An 11,511-nucleotide genomic window follows, 5' to 3' on the forward strand; every position below is an offset into this window, starting at 1 on the left:
TGCATCACATCAAGATAGCCAATTACATCCATACAAGCTCAAACATGGCAGCCAACAACTACAAGAAATTGAAGAATCTATTCTCGATTGTCCTCACCAAGTTCAACTACCTCCAACAGGTCGAGCTCAAGTCTGATCTGCACCTTGAGGATGCCAAGTGGCACACGGAGGGCATTGCCACCTATTGTCTCCACCTATTGTCTCCGACTCAAGACCCTCGTTGGTGCCCTCTCCGGCATCGACAGATCGGTCTCCAACAAGTCAATGACCACCTTCCAGATGATTTGTGTCCTGAGCCGCCGCTATGAGGTGATGGCCACCGTTCTCCCAATGCAAGTCATTCCCCTCTTTTGTCCAGGCACACTTTTAGGTACTTCTCAAGGATATCACACTAGGTTAGAGCGAACGTGCAAAGGACACCTTTGCTCTCATCGTCAGCAACTACAACTCCACTAACACTGGCTCCGACTCCGAGAAAGACACACACTCCGGCGACCTCGTGGTTACCGCGCCCTCCTCTTTCCAGGCCGCCCGCTTCCGATCTAACCGTGGCTTGAACTCCTTCAACCATGGACGTGGTCGGTGTCACGACCGTGGACGTGATCACAGTGAACGCAATTGAAACGGCGGCCCGTGACATCCACATTAGCAGTCGTGGACTGGCTACTACGTGTCTTGGGGTGCTTCCTTCCCTCCTTGCTAGTGGCGCGGCCCGTGGGTTCTCCCTACCCACCCAACATGGGCGATGTGTTGCCCACCTTTCCGGTGCTCCGACGTAGGCCTATCTCGTGGTCTACTCCAGCCCACCAATGCCATCCTAGGATCAACACTCGATGCTCAATGCAACCCTAAGCAACATGTTCTTCCAGCCCAACCCTAACAATGGCAATTGGTACTCCCTTCGTTCCTTTTTACTCTGAGTATTAGATTTGTCTGAATTCAAAGTCTTTGAAGTTCGACCATGTTTATACAAAAACATTGACATTCATAACGCAGAATCAATATAAGTACATCCATCATAGAATATAAGTACATTGATGTGGGACATGAGTGTTGTGTGAGAGAAATGAGAAGAGAGAGAGAGGTGACGTGCGTGAGTGAAAAATAATAATTTGTCGTTTAAAGGTGAGAAAGTGCACAGACAAACATATGACCACTGTAGCAAGGAGTGCACTGCTCCTCCTCTGTTAATTACTAGCAAGCTCTGACGGACCATGGACATATGAGACAGCTAGTCCACATGCACCTGCCGATTTTCAAATCTAGGCACACATCTAAATACACTAGAGCCCAGATTGGACGGCTATGATAGAGGGTACCGTGTAGCCCGTCCTACAAAAAACCGCTCTCATTTTCATATTATATTTATTTAGTATAGTAGATGTTGATAAATTTTAAAATAAATTTGGTCAATGTTTACAAACTTTGACTTATGAGAAATCTAATATGCAGAGTGAAAGGGACCAGAGAGAATGCATGACCCCGACACGATCTTATTTGGAAAAGTGGTCGTAGTGAAGAAAAGTGGGGAAGAAAATAGAAGAAGAATGTTGTTCTATCTACACTACCCGTGTCTCAGATTATGTGGTGTGAATAATTTTCTGTTGGTCTGATGGTCCTAATGGCTCGAGTGGGAGCTGACCTAGGCCTACTACCGGTTCGGGGCAGAGGAGGCGTGGATAGCCAATGATGCCTTCGGGTCGCTTGATCGAAGGATCAAGACTTCTTGCATCTCTGTACACCCAGTAAATTAGAGTTTTTGTTAGTTCTACCGTGCACGTGGGTCCCGTCGATCTCCAGCGATGTGTGCACAATGCTGAAGAATTTTTAGCCGCCAATAAATCAAGATGACGCTCCTCCGAAACGTGTTGCCTTCGCTGGTCCTGCCATTTTGTGTTGGGCAACATAACGATTGGTCGGTGGCAGGGCACCGTTTTGCGTTGCCCTTGGCAACATTGCTGGCCTGTGGGAGGATGCAAGGGCAATGGAGGGCGCGGCATGTAAACAAGAAGGAGGAGGCAATCTCCTCGAGCGAGATTTGCTATGCGGGATTTTTCTGGGGTGACATGGGAGACGATTTTCGCTCATGTTCTCCCCTTTGTGGGTGGCGCAAGTGGAAGATTACACCATAGGAATGGGGACGGGAGGAGCAATATCAGAATTTATTTAGCCACATATAAGTGCAAAGAAAGGGAATGAGAGGGGGGTATAACCGCAGTGTTCTGGTTATGGGGTTATAACACCAAACTCCACTAGGGAAGGAAACGAGCTATAGATATATACAGCAGGGAAGGGCCAAAACCCTGGCCAGGGGTGAACCGAGAAGAGCGCAAGGAGACGGGGGAGAGAAAGGAGAGATGCAAATGTCCTAGTCATATGCAGGCAACGTTGTATAGGAGTATCAACAGTGCAAACTTAATAAGAAGAACAATTACATAATAAGCTTACAAACACCAGGAAAAATTAACCTTGTATTGTGCCAAACCAATGTCTCTACACGGTTTCATGTGTTAGGCTCTACAGGGAGGGAGGTATGGACCCTTGGCAACATTGCTGGCCCATAGGAGGATGCAAGGAGGCAAAATCTGCTCGAGCGAGATTTGCTGCATAGGATTTTCCGAGGGTAACATGTTTTTGCTCATGTTCTCCCCTTTGTGGGTGGCGCAAGTGGAAGATTACACCCTAGGAATGGGGACGGACGGAGCAATATCAGAATTTATTTAGCCACATATAAGTGCAAAAACAAAGGGGAACGCGCGAGAGGGGGTAGAATCGCTGTGTATACCTACCACAGGACACACCGGATAGAAGGTGGTTATGAGATTATAATTAGTTGCAAAACGAAAAAAATGATATCGTTTATCTTATCGGAGTATATATAAAACTAAAATGTAGTGTGCTCTGCATCTCACGGGAACATGTAAGATTGCTTGACTGTGCTTGAGAGTGGAGGTCCATACATGGATCTTGACTGACTACAAGCAGATCGAGGTTGTTGTGATGAACAGAGGAAAACAATAACGGAAAAACTAAGAGATGCGGCCGGCATACCTTGTCATGTGGATGTTCCGTGCAGCGTCCGAGATCACCAGAAAGAAACATCAGACACTGCCGGCCGCGAGATGGCAACAAGCAAGGCACGGCCGGCCGGCCGGCGGCAGCGGCGTTCACCAGCCGTTGGGCAGCAAGGCTAGCGCGTACATGGCCATCCATCCGGAGAAGACCAACATATATCCATGGATGGATCGGGGCGCCAGCCCGGAGACATGAGCTAGAGTACAGATCCAAGGGAAAACCAGTGAGAAGTTATGGTAATGAAGAGAGGGGGAAAACAAGAAACCAAGATGTGCAGCATACCTCGGTGCGGAACCATTATCGGAGATCAGGAGGAAACATCTGCCGGCCGGTGGCCGCGAGATGAGAACAATACACGGCCGGCGGCGACGGCGTTCACGAGGTGACTAGAAGCAGATCGAGGCATTCAGCAGCTTCATAGGCCATTTAGTAATCAGATCTAGTAGAACAGAACACACGTTAAGTAATTGGCAACGATGCGGCCGGGTAAGGGAATCAATTAATCGATCGAGGGGAAAACAGAAGAATTGGCATACCTGGCCATGCACCCAAGCAACTAGACGAGTCATCGGGTGCTTGCACCGGCCCGCGCGCCGGATGTAGGTCAGATCGCCACCGCGCGCGAGATGACACGGCCGGCCAGCCGGCGACGGCGTTCACCAGCAAGTCTGGCGCGCACATCACCATACATCCGGCTAGGTGAGCTTGCTTTACCGGTGGGAGAAATCAACAGCCATGGACGAATCGGGCCGGTGAGCCTGAGCCAGAACGAACAAGAGAAAACGAGAAGAGCGTGTGCGGCGACGGCGGGGGAGGAGGAGGAAGAGATGGACATAGGTTTTTTTTTTTCTGTTTAGGCAAAGATGGAGATAGGGTTTTACTTACTACTAGTAATAGTCCGGCTAATCACGTACGTCCAATCCAATCCTATTACCCGTATGCTATGGTCCGTCCATCCGGCTGTCCGTGTCGATGATGCGACCGAACTGAAGCGCGGTAGGTGTGGCCACTCATGCATTCAGTAGCCATTGTCCTTTCCTTTGTGGGAGTCGTGCATGCCGACCCTACCTTCCACTACTACTGCTACTTTTTTTTTTTGAGAACCATACTGCTGCTACTGGTGAGCATAGTCAATTTTGGACAGAGTGCATAGAATCAGAGTTTTTTCGTCGAGTAAAATGCATCACAAGTCCTAAAACTATCATAGATGTGTCAGTTTAGTCCTATAACTTTCAAACTGCACTTTTAGGTCCTAAAACTATCGGAAGTATGTCAGTTTAGTCCTATAACTTCGAAACTGCACTTTTGGGTCCCAAAACTATTGGAGGTGTGTCCATTGGGTCGCCTCTGTACCGTCGCCTCTGAGCATTCTGTACCGTCGCCTCTGAGCATTCCATTGATGGCCTCTGTACCGTCGTTCAGAGGGTGAGCTCAAACCATCATCCCACTGATGTCCAGAGGGTGAGCTCAAACCATCATTCCACTGATGGCCTCTGTACCGTCGCCTCTGAGCATTCTGTGCGTGGGAGAAGACGAGTGCGTGAGAATGAGGTGAGACAACGCTCTAGTTTTTTTTGCATATTTACCTGGTGGGCCCATTGGGTCAGGTCAACGTGGCTACAATCCAAGCATTTTCCAAGTGACTTGTTGGTGGGTCAATGCTAACCATGCAAGCTTAGGATCTAAGAGGAAGAAACTTACATAGTTTGGGACCCACAACTACTGTTTCAAAGTTATAGGACTAAACTGACACACCTTTGATAGTTTTGGGACCCAAAAGTGCAGTTTCGAAGTTATAGGACTAAACTGACACACCTCTGATAGTTTTAGGACCCAAAAGTGCAGTTTCAAAGTTATAGGACTAAACTGACACACCTCCGATAGTTTTAGGACTTATGATGCGTTTTACTCTTTTTCGTCCTTCTTCTCATGGAGCAAGAAACAAATGTGCAACTCGCAAAAAAAAGGTGCAATTCGCCTTCGCGTCGCTCCTCACTCCTCTCCCCTTGCCACTGTTGGGCCACCCCGACAGGCAAAGCCCGTGCGGCGGGCCCCTTTCTCTCTCGTGCTACGGTTGGTGTGGCGTGTCGGCCCTGGACAACACGCTCTATCGGCGGCACGTGGATACCGGGGCGGCGGCCCTGGAACCTTGCGGTGCTGAGAGGTGGCTGTTGTGGTTGACCGATCTGGAGGCACGTCGTCTGCAACTTGGCGGTGCTCGGGGCGGGGATCCGGCGATGTGCATGCGGGCTTTGGCTACGGGCATCGGGTCCTACGGCTTGGCAACGACGCTGGTATGCGTCTCTGTGCTCTGGAGTTTGGGGTGTTGCAGCGTGTGCGTGGTTGCCAGGACTAGCTGGGTGCGGCTCTGCTCATCAACTCGGCGTGGTGTTGTTGATGGAGGCGGTGGTCTGATGCTTCTGGTTCTTGCGAGTTGGCTGGTTGGTGAGTAAGCTGGCTACAGGTGTCTTCCGCCGTTGCCGTGGGGTGGACGTTTTTTGGCATCTTGTGGTGAAAATCTAGCTCCGGCTTGGCCGAAGCCGACGATAGTGAAGCCCTTGGGAGCCGCAAAAATCTCCTTGGAGGCGTTGCTGTTGGGATGCTTCTGCCCACCCTTTCCGGGCAACGTGGAAACCCTTGTTCCATCTCTTGGAACGGACGATGGCGACACACTTTGTGTCATGACTTATCGACGTTGGTGGTTGCTTGCTTGGTGTGGGGACGCTGGGGTAGCAACCCTGGATCTGTTGGTGTGGTGGCTTGTTTGGCAACGATGGCAGTGGCGTACGGAGCTGGATACTTGCAGAGTTTTGATAGTCAGATCTCTCCGACATGTTTGAGAGGTATCACGTGCCTTGTTGCGTCTTCGCGAAGTCGAAGCTGCAGCGGAGGGGCCTTGGTGGTGACGATGGCATGAGATGGACGGCTGGCTGCGGGGCCTGGTCGGCGTGAGCTCTGCTTTTTTTTCTCTCCTACAATGTTCATCACTAGTGTCGGAGCTGTTTAGCCGCTGGCGTGGGTGGTCAACCGTTTGGCCTGGATCGCGTCGATGGCAGTTTAGGGTGAAGTCGGAGTCCCTCGCTCGTGGAGGGGCGATCATGATCACGCTAAATGGCAACCTCGACGACGGCCTTCTCTTCTTGATGGCTTGTGTGCGCTTCGTGTGGGTAGCGAGGTTGGCTTTGTGTGGCCCATTTTTGTGGGTGATTGTGACAGTTTTCGTTCGTTTTCCGTTAATTAACCGGGCGATTTTCTTCTTTTTTATTGATGAGATAAGGCAAAGCTTTTGCTTCGTTTCAATATACAGTATGAAGTAGTTGGAACCCACAAAAACTGATTTTATAGTTCTCTGCCACTACCAAGAACAGCGAAAATCAAGTGGCATGCAAGTGGTCGCAGACTCAGAAAAGGAAATCTAGCTACCATTAGCTGGAGATTCCTTTAATTACGAGGTCCCGTGCCTACGAGTCAGATGTGTCGCACCATTCACTATTCCTGCGCTCCCATCTTTTCACATCCATCCAAGCAGAAGCAGATACGTACTAGTACTAGATGCTCTTGGGGTTGGGGGGGACAGACTCACCGGCCGGCAGGAAAGAGCGGTACTGTGCCCCATGCATTTGATTTTGGTCCGCCACCCAACGCATGCACACATACACTCGCACACCCACCTTCCGAAAAGATAAAAAAACGACTTCAAATCTCCGAGGCGCGATCCGCTTCGTACCTCTTTAAAAAAACATATTTTGAAGTTTTAAAATTTATATTAAAAGAAATATTAGTTCATATGAAGGTATTTGTAGATCTAATTTACCTTGCAGGTCAAAACGTGTGAGAGCATCTGAAGATATAAATCTCCGGCAGTCATGTAGTACGCCTAGGGATGGTACCCGCAGGATATGGGTACGGGTGGAGCTACCCCATACTCTTACCCGTTCGCCGTGAGTTACCCATCACCCATACCTATACCCGTCAAGGGTATAATTTTTTCCCATACCCGTCACCCGACAAGGTATATGGGTACCCGTGGGTAAAACTACCCGCGTTTACAACACATCAATTGAGTAGAAAATAGTTGTAAAAAGCAACATATAATCATAAATTATTAATAGCAACACATCTTAAACAACAATGTACAACAACAATTGTAACAACAACATATTCTCATAAACAAAAGTACTTGCCTATAAAGTGACATATAAAAATGTTAAACAACAACAGATAATCATAAATAACAACATATATGCATACACTTTAAGTTCACGAAATCATGATAAATTACAGAGATAATTTGAATACACATTAGAGTTTTTACCTAGCGTGATTAGGAGGGGAAATGAATACATTGAGATATTAACGGAAACCCACCTGTCAACATAATAGACGGTTACATGGGTACGGGGGCATGAGTTATACGATCCCATACCCGTACCCTCTCTACCCGATGGGTATGATATTTTCCCATTTAAGTACCCATGGGTAATCTTTTGTCCCATACCCTTACCCTAATAGGGTTTTTACCCATAGGGTACGTGGGTAATGGGTATCCATTGCCATACCTAAGTACGCCAGATATCTCTTTTCTTTTTTGTGAAAAACATATTTTGAAGTTTAAAAAAATAAAGGAAATCTTAGTTCATATGAAGATATTTGCAGATATAAATTACCTAGTGCAAATAGCAGTCAATATTCATGAGCATATTCTTGTTTGTATCTAGTGCAAATAAACTTGGTATGCTGCTGTTTAAATTAGTGGGATAAATTGGTGAGAGCATTTGTTCAACATTCATGTTTACTCCCGCATGTGTCACTGGATTTTTCTAAATGTAGGCCGTGAGAATTGAACAGTTCAGGCCGATCTGTCTTTTTAATGTAAGTTTTAAAATGTTCACCAAGGTTGGCACTAATAGACTTACGCAGATTGCGCACTCTCTGGTGCAGCCGTCCCAAACTGCTTTCATGCCGGACAGAAACATCCTAGAAGAGGTTGTGATCCTTCATGAAAAGCTCCATAAAATTCACACGAAAAAACTAGACGGGGTTGTTTTCAAAGTGGATTTCGAAAAAGCGTACGATAAAGTCAAATGGTCATTTCTTCAACAGGCCTTGCGTATGAAAGATTTCGATCAGGCCTGGAAACACCAGGTAGAATCTTTCACGAAAAAAGGGAGTGTTGAAATTAAAGTGAATGATGACATAGGATACTATTTCCAAACACATAAGTGCCTGAGACAAGGAGATCCGATGTCACCTATTCTGTTCAACATTGTGGTCAACATGTTGACAATTCTAATAGGAAGGGATAAGGATGCTAGTCAGGTAGGTGGCCTGGTTCCTCATCTAGTTGATGGAGGTGTGTCTATCCTACAGTACGCCGATGATACTATCATATTCATGAAGCATGACTTGGCAAAAGCGTGAAACATGAAGCTGGTACTATGCTTATTCGAACAATTGACCGGGTTAAATATTAAGTTTCATAAAAGCAAATTGTTCTGTTTTGGAAGAGCCAATGAGGAACAAGATGCCTACAACCAATTGTTCGGGTGCGAATTGGGGGATTTACCTTTCATGTATTTGGGTATACCAATTCACCATCGTAAGCTGACAAACAGAGAATGGAAGTGCATTGAGGATAGATTTGAAAAGAAACTAAGCTGCTGGAAGGGCAAGCTAATGTCATACGGAGGCCGATTAATTCTCATTAATTCGGTTCTCATGAGTATGCCCATGTTTCTCTTGTCCTTTTTCGAGGTACCAGTTGGAGTTCGGAAAGGCTAGACTTCTATCGATCACGCTTCTTCTGGCAGAGTGATGAACTAAAGCAAAAATACAAACTTACTAAATGGGATATTATTTGTAGGCTAAAACACCAAGGGGGTCTAGGTATTGAAAATCTTGAGGTGAAGAACAGATGTCTTCTTAGCAAGTGGTTGTATAAGCTATCTGTTGAGACGGAGGCCACATGGGCGCAGATTCTGCGTAATAAGTACCTTCACTCCAAAATTTTGTCCCAGGTGACAATGAGGCCAACGGACTCGCCTTTTTGGAAAGGATTGATGAGAGTTAAATCAGTCTTTTTCAATAGGACGAAGTTTATAGTTGGAAACGGTACCACTACGAGATTCTGGGAGGATACATGGCTAGGGGAAACACTCCTTGCGCTTCAATATCCGTCTCTCTATATCATGTTCAACGAAGAGACGCTTACGTTGCAACAGTACTTCAATCCACTCCTCTAAATATCCACTTCAGGAGGACGCTAGCCGGAAACCGCTGGGAAGCCTGGCTCCATCTCGTGAGAAGACTGATGGATGTCCAGCTTTCTCAACGGCCCGATCAGTTGTGCTCGAACCTAACTAGGAATGGAGAGTTTACGGTTAAATCCATGTATCTGGATGTTACTCTAGCTCTATCCCTAGTTCCAAACATGTTTGGAGAGTCAAAGTACCTTTGAAAGTTAAAGTGTTTATGTGGTTTGTACATAAACAAGTCATTTTAACTAAGGACAATTTGGCAAAGCGCAACTGGACAGTATTTACAAGATGTAGTTTTTGTGATCGGGATGTGAATCCATCAAACATCTCTTTCTTGACTGTCCTTTGGCAAAAAAATTATGGCGAACGGTTCACGTAGCCTTTAATGTTACTCCTCCGAATACTATCAGCACGTTATTTGGGACGTGGCTTGACAGGATAGATTCTGAAACAGTGAGACACATTCGTGTAGGAGTGTGTGCTTTATTATGGGTAGTTTGGAACTGCAGAAATGACTTAGTCTTTAACCGAACAACAAACATTCATTTTTTGCAGGTTATTTTCCGAACTACTGCGTTGATCCGTATGTGGTCGCTACTCACTCCGACGGAGGCCAGGGAGCATATGGTTACTGGATCTATCCGATGGTTGATGGTAGCACGTGCTATTTTCAATCGGTTTGGATGACGGTCATATAATATGATAGACAATTAGTTTCCCTATATTTTTTATGCCAGCCATTTGTGGCTTTACTATTACTTTTTTTGCTCTTTGTGAGCGTTTTTTCGTTCTTTTGTTTGAGAAATGACGACTTTCGTTCTTTTCTTTTCAAATATATCCTTAATGTACTTCTATTCTTTTTTTGTCAGCCTACGATGGTGAATTGGTATATCCAAATACGTGAAAGATAAAGCCTTCAATTCGCACCCGAACAATTGTTTGTAGGCATCTTGTTCCTCATTGGCTCTTTCAAAACAGAACAATTCGCTTTTATGAAAGTTAACCTTTAACCCGGTCAATTGTGCGAATAATCATAGTACCAGCTTCATGTTTCGCGCTTTTGCCAAGTCATGCTCCATGAATATGATAGTATCATCGGCGTACTGTAGGATAGACACACCTCCATCAACTAGATGAGGAACCAGGCCACCTACCTGACCAGCATCCTTAGCCCTTCCTATTAGAATTGTCAACATGTCGACCACAATGTTGAACAGAATAGGTGACGTCGGATCTCCTTGTCTCAATCCCTTATGTGTTTGGAAATAGTATCCTATGTCATCATTCAATTTAATTCCAACACTCCCTTTTTTCGTGAAAGATTCTACCTGGTGTCTCCAGGCCTGATTGAAACCTTTCATACGCCAGGCCTGTTGAAGAAATGGCCATTTGACTTTATCGTACGCTTTCTCGAAATTCACTTCGAAAACCACCCCGTCTAGTTTATTCGTGTGAATTTCATGGAGCGTTTCGTGAAGGACCACAACCCCTTCTAGGATGTTTCTGTCTGGCATGAAAGCAGTTTGGGACGGCTGCACCAGAGAGTGCGCAATCTGCGTAAGTCTATTAGTCTCAACCTTGATGAAAATTTTAAAACTTACATTAAAAAAATAAATCGGACTGAACTGCTCAATTCTTACGGCGTCTGTTTTCTTAGTAAAGTTCCATCAGTCTTCCGGATGTGTGGATCTGCATTTCGTTTGTTGTCGACCCCTGATGTGGGCAACCAACTGATGCAGATAGATCCTGAGCGGTCGTGCTATGAAGCTGAATCTGAGAGCACGTGTTAATGTGCTGTGTGTGCCACCTCCTCAGTATACTTTTTGGCCTGTGAATGTTGCTGCTTGTATTTGTAGCCTGTGTTCTTGGCCTGTCACTACTGGGGTTATCTTCTGCTCGTGTCCTAATTTTGCCTTGGAATGTCTATGTCTGTTTCACAATTGTGGCGCCATTGCGGTGCAACGGATACTGATCCTATTAAACATACTTGGTCTTGCTTGACAATATAGTATTACTCCCTCCGTCCTATAATATAAGAACATTTTTGACACTAGTGTAGTATTAAGAACGTTTTTATATTTTGGGACAGAGCGAGTACTTAGGAGATTCTGTTGGTGCTCTATTAACATGATTGTTGTGTGTGTTTCTGTTGCGTAATAATATTGCAGACAAGATATTT

General features: G+C 45.9%; 1 protein-coding gene across 3 annotated transcripts in view; it reads right to left on the minus strand.

The window, feature by feature from the left end:
* Nucleotides 1–3,937, minus strand: part of LOC119294752 — an 11,694-nt gene extending 7,757 nt beyond the window's left edge. For 2 of the 3 annotated variants that reach the window (XM_037573026.1, XM_037573013.1), the window contains exons 1-3: nt 3,612–3,936; nt 3,358–3,514; nt 3,052–3,271 (exon numbers count right to left, since the gene is read on the minus strand). In XM_037573026.1, the coding sequence (XP_037428923.1) occupies nt 3,052–3,059 (8 nt within the window). In that variant the 5' untranslated portion in view covers nt 3,060–3,271; nt 3,358–3,514; nt 3,612–3,936. Of the gene's footprint in view, nt 1–3,051; nt 3,272–3,357; nt 3,515–3,611 lie in introns of all 3 variants that reach the window. The other variant, XM_037573034.1, reaches the window with a different exon arrangement.
* Nucleotides 3,938–11,511: the final 7,574 nt, after the last annotated feature.

Source organism: Triticum dicoccoides, chromosome 1A (assembly GCF_002162155.2).
Source record: "Triticum dicoccoides isolate Atlit2015 ecotype Zavitan chromosome 1A, WEW_v2.0, whole genome shotgun sequence".
NCBI classification, from domain to species: Eukaryota; Viridiplantae; Streptophyta; class Magnoliopsida; order Poales; family Poaceae; genus Triticum; species Triticum dicoccoides.